At 38.2% G+C, this 15,896-nt stretch overlaps 1 protein-coding gene across 1 annotated transcript in view; it reads right to left on the bottom strand.

The window, feature by feature from the left end:
• Nucleotides 1-15,896, bottom strand: part of PCCA (propionyl-CoA carboxylase subunit alpha) — a 270,532-nt gene that overhangs the window by 45,137 nt on the left and 209,499 nt on the right. The window contains exon 21 of the mRNA XM_050975683.1: nt 13,266-13,319. Coding sequence (XP_050831640.1) covers nt 13,266-13,319 — 54 coding nt within the window. The remainder of the gene's footprint in view (nt 1-13,265; nt 13,320-15,896) is intronic.

Genomic DNA, 15,896 nt, shown 5'->3' with positions numbered 1-15,896 from the left:
AAAAACTAATATATGCCATTCAGTTTGTAGTCTGTGCATAAAACCAAACATCTGACTTGCTCATGCTAGACATCTCACACTGTCATACATGAAAATTGGTGGAAATCACAGCCTTCAGCCTGACTTCCATCTCATTTTTTTTTTCACTCTGCTCATCAAAATTTATATGCAGAAAATGAGTTCCTACAACCTGATATCTCCACTGCAACCTCAAGTAGTTGCCTTAATATGTCTTGTCACGGTCCCTCCCACCCTCACTACCCAGAAGGACACTGCAGGGAATCTATGGCAACAGGAGTCCACCCTGCTTCCTCCAAGCCCAAGGAAGTGAGCTTGGCTCAGGCTCCCTTACCTCCACTCAACTAGCTATTGGGGTGCCTATTCCCCAGCCCTAGCACATCCAAATTTTTTGGCAGCCACTGCCCAGTTTCAACATAGCTGTCAGTAATCTGAGGCTAACTGCTCAACCCAGCACAGGCACTCAAGCTGCACAAACACAAGATCATCTGTCAGTGAGAATAATCCTTCTCCCGATGAGGTGCTCCAGGTAAATTGTTACATCTCTCATGCTACTGATGCCAGTTCAAATATATTTCTAGCAGAACAGGAGTGGACTTTGTGAACCACAAACCAAGCCAGCAAGAACAAAATCAGAAGCAGAATAGCAGTTTGTTTTCTCTACAGCTGGAGGGGCCTCCCAGCAGTCTCATGATGCTGAAAATTGTTTTGGAACCAATTAGTGCCAGCTGACACATGACTAAAACTGGAACACCCCAAACACCACATGGGTTTGAAAAATGCTTCAAGAACTGGTGCAAAGGTGAAGGAGCTTCTGCAACGCTGACAGACACCTGAAAAGAATACAAATGGATCAGTCTTGGACTCAAAATTCACCACTGCTTAATGCAGGGTCTCAGCAGATGAACCACTGAGGGTGGATCATTCAGTGATGGGCTTTTGAAAACTCCTCCTGAATATAATACCACTCCTGAATTCTGCTATATACCTGTGTCTCCAGCACAAGTGGTCAGTCTTTTGCACATTAGAAATGGAGCTTCTGACCTCTCCTCAACTGGACACTTCTCAGCACAGTCACACCAGCTCTGGCAAAGAATGATTATTCTCTTTTACACTTAGCATTACCACAGACCTGAAATTGCTTGTCCTGACTTCTTCTTCATCTACAGCAATTCTGTGTCACTGCCCGGTACCCTGGGGACAGCCAAGAATTAGCAAATTGCTGAACACATTGTCAGGATACAGAGTTTATTGAGATACTCAAAAGCCAATTTGACACAGCCCTGACGAGCCTGCTCTCACTGACCCTGCTTTGAAGGAGTGGGGGATTTGCTTCAACCTCAAACATTCTATAAGAGCCATCTCTGGCCTCTCTGAGTGTAAGCATGTTTGTACAGTTACTCCACGTGTAACAATGCAATTTTATTTGGCTACTGAAGATAAATTAGGAAACATTAACATTCTGTGTTTTCATCTTGCCTGAAGCATGATTTTAAGGGTGGAGAAATTCACTGCCTCGCTAGCATCTTGAGATATTTTGTAACTTTGCAGAAATTATATTTTGCTTTACAGGACACCTGAGTCCAGTTTGTGCATGACAAAAGACACCATTTGATGCCATAAACAAGGATATTTCCATTATCATGTATTCTTGTTCTCAGTGAATGTGTCAAAATCAGGCTGTGGAACAAATGCCTGTCAGAACATAGCTGGGATCTTCTTGATGAAGTGTCCAGATCTGGCTTAGGTACAGCAAGCACATTGGGCTGTTCTGCTTGCTGAGTATTTGTTAAATGTTAACAGTGGGCTTGGAACTTGCAAGGCTAAGGGAGGGCTTCCCTGCAGCTCCTTTATAACTAAAAGACAAACCTAGGGAGAAAAAAACCAACAAAACAACAGAAAACCCTCACAAAAAAAAAAAAACAAGGAACGCCCAAAGACTTGTAACAGAACACTAATGTAAGTATTTTAAAACTCAAACATCTTTGTTTTTCCGCATATAAAAGCTGATGTCAAAGAAAGCAGCAAGTGAAAATTGCTTCTGAGGGCATGTCAAGAGAAGTTGCTCTAAGGCAGGGAGGAATAGGAGTTATAGTGGAAACACAGGACATTACCACAGCTTTCCTACCCACAGGGCTTTTTGGCCTCTATTGAACATTCCCGTGGCCCATGCAGCACTGCTCTGCCATACACACTGAAGGTCCCTGGCACAGGGGCAGTTTGTTCTCACTGTCCTTGCAACAGTGTGGGCCTCTCCTTTTCATCCACATTGCCCTGACCTCCCTTTTCTCTCTCCCTTCCCCTGATCAAACACCATTAGATGCAGGAAGAACCTTGTTGGGGTTCTGCTGCTCATAACACAATTTGCTATGCGAATACTTCCTGTGCACCCTGCCAACATGGCACCTCTCCAAGCCATAAGACTGGTGTTTGGGAGATGGTCACACAAAGCATGGCACTTCCTACTACCACTGCTCTGTCCTTCACCTTCCTTTGCCTGCTGTGGGCAAGGACTATAAATATCAAATAGCATGAATGAAACAAAGATGGAGACTGCCTGCCTGTACCAGGTGAGTGCTTGCAGCAGCATGGATTGCTGTCCTTCAGATAAGCAGGGATGCACAGAATCTTTTTTAAAACATCATTCACGTAATTTTCAATGTACTTTACACAGAAGAGAATTTATGTGAAACTTGAGTTGCATAAAAAAGTGAAATAAACTGTGTGTTCCTGCATGATAAATTCCCCTGTTATTTGCAGAGAGCTTTAAATGAACACTGGGAAAAATTTTAAGCGCTTCAAAATATAGATCTTACATGCTATGAAGAAAATGAATAAACAAAGGAACAATTTTTGTGTTACAAGAGTCCCTGGTATTCCCCCTCCATCTCTAATATTTATGTGTTAACTCTGCAGCTATATGACTTGCTGATGCATAGCAATTTTTCTAAAGTTTATTCTTCTCCTAAATGCTACTTAGAGAAAGACATGAAAGTTGATGTCAGATTAATACTATCATCTCTCTTCTCAACCCATTTATCTCTCTAGAGGGGGAAAAAATCCCAAAATACAATTATGTCTAAAAGAATCTGACACAGGAAATATACAAGAGAGGCGATCTGAGAAAAGATGGACAAGAAAATATGGCAGAAGAAACAAAGAAAGGATTACTAGAAAGAGGAAATGAAATATCAATAAAAAGATTTGACATGGCATACAACAAAGTAATACACAGCTTTGGCGATGAAGTAGCACTGTCTTCAAGTAGAAGGCAATAAATTCGATAAAAAAACCGCAACACAGAAATGGACCATTTTAAAGGCAGCATGGTTGAACATACATTCTGGAGTTCATGAAAGCATGCAGAAAGAGGAACTGAAACCAGTTTTAGTTAAGAGACAAACATTAACACAATCAAGGGTTTCAGCTGTGGGAACAAAAACATATGAAATCTATGTAAAAGTCAACTGAACGCAGGACAACAGCACTTAGAGCCCCACACTGGTTTCTGACCTGCTTCAAAGAACCATGCAGTCTGTTAAGTTTGACCTCTGACACAGTCTAAGAGTTGGTCTTTCCCTCAATGATGGTCCTAGCAGTAGAGATACTTCAGCTCAGAGACAGAGAAGATGCAGTGAAACAGTCAAAAATTAGAGTTATTCCATCTGTTTGTGGATTTAACTTATATCCTACTGTTTATTCATCATTTGTCACATATTCTGTTGTTTTAACAATGGGAACACAAAATTCACTAAGTAATCTCCTTATCTGAACCTAGGCTATAACCCACAGTAATTATGAGCAGTATGTAGCAATATTTTCACTATTTAGGACAGGAAGTGAAAAATACCAAACACATCTAAAATTGCAATAGGGATTTGTGCAGACAGAAGGTAATTACACAAAGTGGACTTTGGCCAAGACTCTCAGAATATGAAGCAATCTCAGAACCTTGTGGAAATTACCATGGGATCTTTAATGATAAGTGGGCTAAATCTTCACTTAAATTGTCCTAAAAAATATGCCTTCTCTGACAGCATATTGCTACAGAGTGACAGGACCATTGTATTCCAAAATTAGATAGCATGTTCAACACTACAGCACACAAGTGGAAAATCAAAAACAAACAAACAAACAAAAAAAACCCCCAAAGCACAGGCATTTAAAAAGCAGACCACGAGAAGACATCTCAAATGTTCCACGTGCACAGAATTATTTGCTTCCCCCTCTAATTTATTTCAGATTAGTACGAGATCCCTTATTTTAGGTCAGTGTTATGACAATGGAAGTATGCCAACTTAACCTTCATTTTCTTAATTAGCATTTAACAAGAAGCTTGTCCTCCTCTAGAAATATTTCCTTCCATAAGGAAGAATAACCTTGAACAGAAGACAAAGCTAAGCCAAGGAGAAGAGAAAAATGAAACCGAAGCTCCAAATATATTTACATGTCTTTAAAATATACTTATTTACATACCCTTAAAATGTAAATAAAATAGATCTCAGTAAAAAATGACTTCATCTCCCAGAAACAAGCAAAGCACTGTATATGTATTCATAACTACTCTGGGGAAAACCAACCACAAAAAAACTCCCTCTTTTCCACATGCTCCCTACCATGGACCATGTGCTCATGTAACTCTTTGTTTATCTAGTCTGGAGACAAAAATGCCATGAAAAAGCAATCACAAGGCAGATGGCTGGTTTCACTAATCTGACCCTATTTCTTCCAAGTAAATCTAGTCTACAACAGTGATGCCCCAAATAATCCACCATTCCTATAATACGTAGATTTGCATATTTAGGTTAGAAATGCCTGGCATGGCTGGATTAAGATTTCCCCCAGTAAAACAATGCTTTGTCATAAATTCTCCCCCAGAGACCATGCAGACTCTTAAGGCAGACATGTCCACACACTGAAAACCTGAGTGAAAGCACACTCTCAAAGCATTCTCACCAAGGCTCACCTCCATAGGTGCAATGCCTTTTACTCTGCTTAAACCAGACTGTATGGAGTGACAAATGCAGAGATTCTCTCTGTAGCCGCCCCCATGATAACAGATGACAAGATGCAGCACAAGCTTCATCTCTTGCTAATTAAACGAATCAATTAAGAGACTATTGTTGCAACTGTGTAACTGCTGTTCTATAGTGGCAATAACAACCCCACGGGGAGGTCTTTTACTACATTAAAATGCTGTCCTCCACAACTCCATTTGATATTATTAGAAACAGTTATTTGCGTCTTGCTGTCATATTAGTAGCAAAGGCAAATTATGGAAATATGCAGACCAGAATGGTCCCAGTATGAGATCAGGTTTGGTTTTCAACCTCCAAGGGAACAATTGCTGAAATTCCAAAGTTCCCTAAAGTTCTTTAATGGAACTGATAAATCTATCAGCACAGCATCCATTTAGATTCTAGGTAAGGGTCACATATTTGCATACTTTCCTGCTAAGCTGATACAATTCAACTAGATAAATTATCATATTAAGTTTACCCTCCTGAGTTAAACTGATGGAGTTCAAAATTGTTTTCGATGGTTGTCATTAATCGCTGTTACATCCTAAATGCTCACTTTGAAATCTAATTGTGCTGGTGTACCAAGGGTCATATTAATAGCATTTTTAATGTTAAATCTTTGTAAAACATGTTTATTTTACTGATATTACCACTGAAGCCTAGAAGACTAATGAGAAACAAAGTATATTTATTATCAATAAAAACTTCATTTAAAATTTACATTCAGAGACTTAAATTAGCTTTACTAACTTCATTGTGCCTTTGTTTCATTAAGATTCCTGATTAAGCTTCGAAGTCATATAAATTAATACCTCCTAAACAGTTCTTGGGTATATGCCAAAGTTGCAGACATCAAAAGGCTGTTCAAAAACATGGGCTACATGTATGTTTAGTAAACATCTTCATAAGAAAATGTTCATCTTCAGTATGAGGTAACAGTCTTGATACAGCTTTTGAAAAACCTACCAACACTTCTTTGGCCAAATTAAGCAATTAATAATTACTTCAGTGGTAGATCATAGTCTACCAAAGTAAATCACTTGAGTTACACCTTTGGGTAAGCTCCCCACTTGTCTTCCAAGAAGTAACAGGCTAACCAACCTAGTTCAGACCTTGTCCATAGTGTTACTGAGTAAGAAAGAAACTTGTCAAGAGAAGCATGGAAAATCAAAAATCCTAACTTTTCCATTACGTATTTCTGAGGGATGAGGGGCCTCATTTATTATAAACAAAGAGCACTATACACACACACTGCAGAATCCACCAACATTAAGGACATTAATGGAAATCCTAACCTACTTGTGCAAATTAAAACTCTAACAACAGATAAAATACCAAGATAAAAAGTGAATAAGGAAAAAGCAAAACATTAGAATTTAAATGCAATAGCCTACTTCCATCCTGGTTTTGTAAGAACACAATGCTTGCAACGCAGATTTCTGCCTCTCAAACCCCATTCCCAGCTCTTTATCCAATTTGCACTATTTAAACTGCTGATCAATTTCAGCTGAATTAATTCTACGGAAAGCTAAGTCCATCTACTCACAAGTACCGTAGGTATGTTTTCACAAGTCCTTTGAAGAACACTGGATCTGTTGCGGAAACAAATCCAAAATCCATAGTCCAGTTGAGGGAAATTTGGCAGCAGCCAATTAGGTAATCAACAAGCACCTATGAATCTTGAGCTTCACCTTAGCACCAGCACCTCTTGTTCAAGGAGATCTCAGGCAAAGACTACAGGCTGTCCCATGGGAACTTGTGTCACTTCTGGTTTCTTTTAAGTCACAGGAGCAAAATTCAGAAAGAACTCCAAGCACCTTCTTATTTCTCTTTCCAAAGTAATCTAGAGCAAGATTTCCAAAATAGTCTGATCATTTTGATTTTAGGGACATGGCTTTTGGTAACAGTGATATTTCTAGATCGCTCAGGTGGTTTTGAGTTTGCCCCCAGTGGACAGTTTTAATATATTCACTACACCTTCTGCTTTAAAACATGCAAATAATATATAAGAGAATCAAAATCAGCATATGCAGCTGTGTGACTGCACCTAATCACTCACACCTCATGAACTGGAACAATTCTCACTACCGAGTCCTAAAGATGGTTGCTACTTTCCCAGGTGAAATCCTTCTTGTGTGAGTTACCCACTTTCCAAAGAATACTGCAGCACCTTGCTGCCAGTCTCAGGATTCTCATCATCCACCTTCAAAAGGAAGTTACTCTTTTCAGAAACAACTGCGTGTTTTTTCTGTGCACACCTTTTGCACTACTGAAATGCCACTGATGATAGTTCTACTACTAGAAGCACTGTAGTTCACAGTGCTTCTGAAAATGGATGAAAAGAAAAGAAAACCTATACAACAGTACAATTCCCTTTAGATCAGCAGGGACCTTAATCTTAAGGCTTGTGAATAGGAAGAGTAAAAAAAGAAATTTAAAAAAGACATTAGCTTGCAAAATAAACACCTACTGGCCTATATTTATTTTCTTGTGGTTAGTACTCTATATATTCCAATAAATACCACCTTTGTAACCTCTGCAGGTCTTCAACCAATGTTTGAAAGTCTGCATAAATCTTCAGGATCTAGTTTCAGAAGTGTCGCATATAGAAAGAAAAGCATAAAGAAAGAAAAGAACTTGTTAAGAACGGCAACGATTTCTAAGGGTGAAAGAAGCAGGTTGTTAAACATTTCCTATTGTGAGCTGAATCAGACTCATACAGCCAGAGCTTTATAAGAACACAGGGAGAAGGAGAAAAGGAGGAGGAAACTGTCTGCTGATGAGATTATACACAGACTGCACGGTTTCGGGACAATTTGTAAGCCTCAGTTATGGGACAAAAAGTTGGAAGTTTGCTGTTGAAGCAAAAGCAGATCAGCCATGGCAAGAGTGAGCAAAAGGAAGAATCAGAAGTGAGAAAAGTTGGTACACTGGCCTGTAGCTCCTAAGATTAGGAGCTTAGATACATGACTGAAATAAGAAAATACGGCACGACAGAAGGAAAGGCAAAGATTTTGAGGATTGCCTTTACGTAAAGCTCTCCATTTCTGACTGCCATGAACAGGATACAGAACTAATAACCCCAACTGCTTATGGAATTACCCTTTGCCAATCTATCTGGAAGTAGCTAAAACCCAAAACTCAATAATACTAACTGTGATTACTACTACAATATATGCCAGCTATGCTAAAAAGTATGGCAAGAGCTTGACAGAGACTACTTTTCCTAAATCCAGTATTCTCAACCTGGAATTTGTAGATCTAGTTGCAGTGGTGGATCTCAGGACTATTTTAAGTTGGTCTGCAAAAAGGCTGAAGAAAACGATGTGTAGGCTACTAGTAATCATAAATAAGCTTAAGCTATCACAGCAAAACTTCAAATATTTTGTAAATCAAAGGTAGCAAAAAGCACTCCATTGACAATCAGCAATGGAGAAACCTCCAGTGAGATGCATGAATCAAGAAAACAGTGCTAGGAAACTCAGAAAGCACCTAAAGATGGCTTGACTCTTAAGCCCAAGTAATTCCAACCCGTTCTATGCAGGTTCCTATATTGTGTTTCCCTATATTGTTAAGTAATATACTGAGCAGTATGTCATGTGTATGTTCTTCCATTGCTCCTCAGAGGAAAAAACACAACTGCTTATATTTCTGCTGTGGTATTAGAGAAGATCAAAGAAACAGCTTAAGTGATGAGCAGAGGATAGGGACCGTCTCTTTTGAGGAAAGTGATCCATTGGGTCAGCAGAGCATCACTGTCAAGCATGGCCTGCAGCCCAAAGCTGACAATGGCATTAGGGATGTGATGGAGCCAGGCTGCTCATTATCTGAACAGACACAACTTCTTTATTTCAAATTCTACACACAGTCTAGAATCCGTTTAATGCTTGCACAATAATCTGCAGTTCTCTATATACTCGCAGCTTTCTCAGTGCTAAAGGCTGCCTGCCCAGACGCATTTCATTGCCGAAGTCCTGCTGAGAGGCCTGAATAACCAACAAATGACTGGGGCCAGCAGTGGGCCAGCCAAAAACATTCCTCTCACGTAAGAGAACAGAAGGTGGAACGAAAAGATAAAAGACACAACAGAAAATGGAGGGTAATTAGAAAGACAGGAATGAAGGGTGGACTTTGGTCTTCTGAGTAGTCAAACATCCAGTTTTTTCAATTGCAGAGGCTGAAGTAGAAGCTCTGTGTATACATCTTGCTGTTTTTCTATAGATTTTATGTATCTATTTTATATGACCTTTACATCTAGAGAAAAAGTCCTGTGAGGAGCAGCTGAAGGAGCTGGAGTTGTTTAGCCTGGACAAAAGGAGGCTCAGGGGGACTTTCACACTCTCTCCAAATGCCTGAAAGGAGGTTGTAGCCAAGTGTGGATTGGTCTCCTCTCTCAGGTAACAAGCAATGAGAGAAAACTGCCTCAAACTGCACCAGGGAATGTTTAGATCGGATATTTGGAAACATTTCTTCATGGAAAAGGGTGTCAAACATTGAACAGGCTGCCAAGAAGTGATGCAGTCACTGTCTCTGAAGGTATTTAAAAGATGCATGACATAACACTTGGGGACACAGTTTAGTGGTGGATTTGACAATGCTGGGTTAATGGTTGGAACTGATCATCCTGGAGATCTTTTTACAATCTAAACAATTCTGTGATTCTACATTTTTGACAAACCTACTTCTATGAGCTGCCTGCACACAGGAGACACCCCATAAAGGACTGCTTCCTTACTTCCTGCACTCTTGCTTTTGGGCATAGTTTAAGACATTAATCTGAATCATGTACTATCTTGCTTCCTTTTTCTTTGTACAACACATAGCAAAACCAGATTACTTGTTGTTATGGTAATGCTATTAATAAATACACTATCTGAATAAATCTAGTGTGAAGCAGCAAACTAGCAGGACTCCATCAGCACACCACATCTAGTGACATTCATCAGAGGGGACAAAGGAGCAAAAAATCATGGAAAATCTCAATTACAGCAATAACCCAGGATCTCCTCTGCAATAATTTAGTGAGAACTCAAAATGCAATCCTCAGAAGAAAATTTAACCAAACTAGGGCAATTTCCCATTCAGCAACTATTTCTTACAGTTAAAAGTTGCTTGCTCCTCAGGCAGAAACATCCTCCTACATCTTCCAAAAGCATGAGTCCCTATCATATCTGAGACACAACCCTCTATCAAAAAACAATTTGGAGAAAATAAGCTATCTAATGGCACTACAATTTGGAGAGAAGAGAAATGCTCAAGTAGCAATGAATTTCCACACATGATCAGAAACAAACAAAAGCATTATGACAAATCCATGCAGACCCCCAAGTGATGCTAACAGTATGCACTCAAAGCTATGATATCACTGGAGAAAGCAACATGATTTCTCCTGTTTTTCTCTAAAATAACAGAAATATGCTGCTACACTAACAGAAACATTCATCTTACTGTCCAGATGTTTACCATATGTTATGCAGCAAAATTCATATTACACTGTTGTCTTTCATCTGCAATGCAGTCTTCTCTGTCCTCCACCTAACTAACTGGAACAGCCAGGATATTTCTAATAGAGAAGCACAGCTTCCACTCCCCCTCAGAGTGTCAGCTGTCTTCCTGAAGCAGGGGCTTGTGTTTTGTCAAAATCCAGCAGCAGAGTTGTTTCTACAATGTCAAAAAATCAAGTGAAGCCGTTTATTGAAGCTGATGCCTTCCTGACAAGCCAGGCAAGCTGTGCTCCTTACAAGCTGGTTCTAAAAATATATTCTGCTGGACAGGTCAGTGGTCTGTACACTCCATAGCACAGTCCTGCCTGCTACCACATCAACATTTGCCCTGATCAAAAGGAACACAGAATGCTCAGAGTCATCCTTTATGTTTGCTACTAAAAAAAAAAAAAAAACTAAAAAATTAGAGAAGTAACTTTGCAAGCTGTTTATTATGTTGATAACAATGCATTATAATAAAAATAATAATATGCAATCAAGAGTATTTTTCTGCTAAATTTTCCTTTCAAACACTTCCTAAGTCAACTGCACTTAGCAAGGGTTTAATAAGAGATAAGTAATGGTGAACTCAAAATGTATTTCTAGGGCCTTGATTAAGATAACATTTTCTTTGTTGGAACATTTACATTTTGTGTGTGCACATGTACACACACAGAGACTGTATATCTATATGTGCAGCAATTTGTAGTGGATATCCTTGTATCATCTACCCCACTACCTAAACTGAGCATATTCAGTTTATATCAGAACAGTAAAAGGATGTTAAATGAGCAAGGGACAAATGAAAAGGTAGGACTTGGGGGAAAGGACAGTGAGCTAGAAGAACTGAGAGAAGCACAGGCACAGATTGGATTCTATGGGAAAACTGGTATTGGAACAAACCCTGGGAGGCAGACTTCATTACTGTTTCTCTACCCTGATTGCTGAAGTTGTCTCTCTGGGTTTGATCAGCAAGACATGCATAATTTATATTAAATAAAAAAATCTCAGAGTACTCAAGGCTTTTCTGTTTAGTCCTCCTGAGAATTTTAGTTGTAATCACAAACTTGATTTCCCCAAATAACTAGGATTCAATAAATACACATGAGCTAGTAAAAAAGATCTAACATGTATTACAATCCATTAGCTGCTTCATCATCATTTTTCTTAACACAAAAAGCACATCAATTCTATTCCCTCTTTTATAGTATTTTCCTGTTGCATAAGGCCCAGTACATGAGTCCTGGTCTGTAAGTGAGACTTCAGGGCACTTCTAACAAAAGAACACAAAATATTTTCATATCTAATTTGAACAACAGTTTTAATATTTAATGTCACTAAATACACAATCAGAACTTTCCCTACTACAGCACCCACTTAGAGAGAATTTAACTAAAATCTAGCCAGTATTATCAAGTTTTATTTGTGTCTATATCTTATCTACTTGGAGTAATTATTTTCTTCTCACACAAAGACTATCTGACCAGCCACCTAGCAGCAATCTCACATACACAGGTTGCAACTCCAGAGCCAAAGCATCATAATAAATACAAGAGCGCAGAAAAAAAACTTCATTTTTATGTCTTTAAGCTACAGCTACTCTGCTTGTGATTAAGACAAATAAATAAATAAATAAATAAATAAATAAATAAATAAATAAATAAATATGCACACACAGAGATGTATTTATAGAAGTAAAAAATATTAGGGGCACTTTTCATTTTTAAAAACAAACATCTAAGGTATTCTTGTTAGGTTTACCTTTGCCATGTTACACCTTGCCAATAATGGCTTCATAGGACTTGCAGGAGAACCAATCACAAGTAGAATAAAAGCATGACCATATGCAATCCTAATCCACTTGTGTCCAAAATAAATAGTGCTCAAAGATGTTGGGACTAAATTCTAAATGGAATGTTTAATTCCTAGGTTTTGCACTGTTAATATCACTACAGTGAATCTATTGGCAGCAAGCAGGACAACTTTGGAGGATACTTCAATTTTATTTCAGTTTCAGAACTATTTTTAGATGCATATGGAACTTTGGAAAAATTAAATGGCTACATTTCAATCATGCAAATCACAGAATTGGAAGGTGTTTCAATCACATGTATATATATAATCATCCATGACCTAACACAAAACCTCTATATTATGCATGAGTGCTCCACAGAACAGTTTTATAGAGCAAATTCTGTCTAACGATATAAAATCTGATTGGGATTTTAGGCATACTTCTATCCAGCAAACAAAATCTGAGAGAACTACAGAGCTACCAAACCTGGTTAGAGTGAGAAAAGAACAGAGCACTTTGCATTATTAAACAGTTTTTCCTAAGACAGGTACTGGGATATCCACTCTGGGATATAGAGGATGTGATATGGTGAAGCAACAGAGATCAGAAAGTTGATGGGTTGAGGAAGAGTGGGACTGACCCTGATGTGCACCAAATCTCATTATATTGCAATGAGCTTACAAATCTACAAGCAGTTACTTTTAGATCCCTTCTAAGTGAAACAGATGCAGACTTGAATCACTAGAAAAGCAGAACATAGACGCTGTGCCTTGGAAGTTAGCTTCAGTTGGCCTACATTCACCTGCTAAACTCAGAATATAGCACATAATATTGACCCCCATAACCACAGGTGTAAATGTACTAGAAGTGTAATCTAGCTGCTTTCTGTTTACATTATATTCTTCTGCAAATTTAACTCTTGCCAATACACAGTTATTACAAGCTTACCACTGTGCCTAGAAACTGAATGCTGGTCTCTCCAGAGGCATTCCGAGAAATCCGCTGAAAAACACAAATGTGAGAATTGATTAAAGCAACCCAAAATTTGTAACCATTCTATTTGCTTTGTCACATCACGGTAAAGTAATCAAAAATAATTTAATACATAAATCTAGACATTAAACAGATAAAATAATTTCCTTCAACAGAAGTACTAGAAGCCTAAATAATACTTCATTTCAGATTTTGGTTTTAGTTCAGTCAACTCAATAAAATTTATTTTTGAAGGACAATGAAGGCAAATATGGCCAAGTACAACACAGAGCAACCTTGTGCTCGAATGTCATGAATAATGAGGCTTCTGCCATCTCTGTGATTCTGTATTCCTGTTACTCACATTTAGTATTATCTTCATTCTCTCCTAATGAGACATTTTAATCTCTTTTTAAAATGCAAACCTCCAATGATGCTACTTTGAAAACAGAAAAAAAAAATGACCTTATGAAATGTCTGGTCACCTACTGTGGTTCAGGAGTTGATTGAAGTTATTAAAGAGTCTTCAAATATTACATTGTCAGTAAGCAGCAAGACAATGCAAGAGAAAATATATTACTGGTTTCACACAGTATTAAGCATAATTTAAATATGCAAAACGTATAAATAATTCTTTCTTCCTGTGAATAGTTTTCTCCTTCAGTGTCAAAACGTTTTTCTCACATTGTGTTCCTCATATCTAAGCTGTGGCCCACAGAGGTCCCAACTCAAGGAACATTTTACACAATGAGCACACAGCCCTTTTACATAATGCCAAGTGCACATAAAAGTACTAAAGCACAGATCCGAGAAGATGAGTATTATTGCAAAGAACTGCACAGAAGCCTTCAGCATTTTAAAGACAAAAAATCGCCAGAACAGGGCTGCAAATAATCTTGAGAGATCTTCTAGCCTAAGACTCCCAGCAGATTCCAAACACACCAGTGTCACTCCCAAATGATGTGTTTCTAACTCATTCTCAAAATCTTTCAATTGCAAAAATATCACAGCCTCCCTAAGCAATTTATCCCAGTGTTCTGCATCTTTACAATTAGGAAGCTTTTTCTAATATTTGATTAGAATAAACCTTACTTCAAACTGTATTACTCATATTAATTCTCATCTGTTTCACTACACACAGGAATCACACATTATTCCCTTCCTTTCTACAGCTACCTCCAGGTATATGAAGAGCCCTAATCATGGCTCCCCTAAGTCTTGTTGAGACCAAATGAGAAAGCACTGCACCACAATAGCTAGACATCCCCAAAAACAACTTTAATAGCAATAAATTAAATCCTAATCCCTTTTCACTAATGGTGCATGTTCCTCAGCCACACTTTATGAAGTAATAATTACTACAGCCCAAACATGCTTATTTTTTGACTTAACAGGTCACACACTGACATTGCAATCTGTACAATCATATGAAAACAAAGGGTGATGTGCCAGAGCCTGACATATTTCAACAATAATGATTAATGGAATGGAAAATATGGGAAATAAAATTTCATACAAAACCTGACGTTTACTTTTATAAAGGAAACAGGAATATACACTTTTCCCACAGTCTAGGATAAACACAATCAGGTTTTGGAAACCACAAAGAAGAACAAAGTACCGGCTGCCTACAATGAATGAAGCACATGCCAAAACAAACAAGTCCCAACCACTTGATAAGCTGTCAGAAAATGGCAAGCCGAAAAAAATTAAAGGATTTAATTTCTTTTTTTCCTGGAATGCCCTCCACCCTCGTTAGAGTTCTGTCACTTATTGTGCTACCCTTTTGTCCGCTTTCAAGGGTCATTAGAGACCTTTTCATGTCCTAATAAAAATTCCATTTTTTTTGGCTAATCTCCCTGTCACATAGAAAAACACAACTTAAAAAACAAAACAAAACAAAAAGAGAGGCCCTTTTGTCATTTTCTTTACAGGCTTTCAGAGTAAAGCCAGGTATCTTGACAACTTGACTTACTTTTCACAACTGAAAAGCAAATCATAAAAGTACTTCCTCACACAGATTTTCTTTACTTCCAGCCAAATAAGCTAGCATAGCAAAAACCAAGCCCTTGCAAAAATAATTTAATAACCACTTTAATGAAGCCAAATAAATATGTATATAAAGAAGACACCTTCTAAAGCCTCAGGCTCAAGTCAAGACAAAGATATCAGCAGCATTTTTCCTGCCCTGACACTGTTGGAGCACACTGGTATCACTCTACAGCAGTTTCCCACTGCTACTGTGTGCTGTGTCCAAAAAAGCATCACAGTCAGTGTCAATTGCATTTAATGTCAGTATAAGCAATAAAATCCATCTCTTAAATCAACATCTGGGGGGACAAGGGTGGGGGGAGAACAATGGGGAAAGTGAAGAAAATAGTTAAGAAACAGAGGGGGAAAAGAAATTTCCCTCATGGGTGAATGTAAAAAACAGAGAATAAAGAAAGATAGAGAAATTCTCCAAGTCACAAAACATATGTTACAGCAAAACAAAAAAGAGAACTGCCAGGCTTTGAGAACTGTGTTACAAAAGAAGTCAGAACATTATCATAATTAATGTTTCAAATTACAGTAAATAAATTTCAGCTATTAGATGTGATTAGATTT

The sequence above is a fragment of the Serinus canaria genome, chromosome 1 (assembly GCF_022539315.1).
Source record: "Serinus canaria isolate serCan28SL12 chromosome 1, serCan2020, whole genome shotgun sequence".
Classification (NCBI taxonomy): Eukaryota; Metazoa; Chordata; class Aves; order Passeriformes; family Fringillidae; genus Serinus; species Serinus canaria.
The sequence above is the reverse complement of the archived record's forward strand: the minus strand, read 5'-3'. Positions and strand labels throughout refer to the sequence as shown.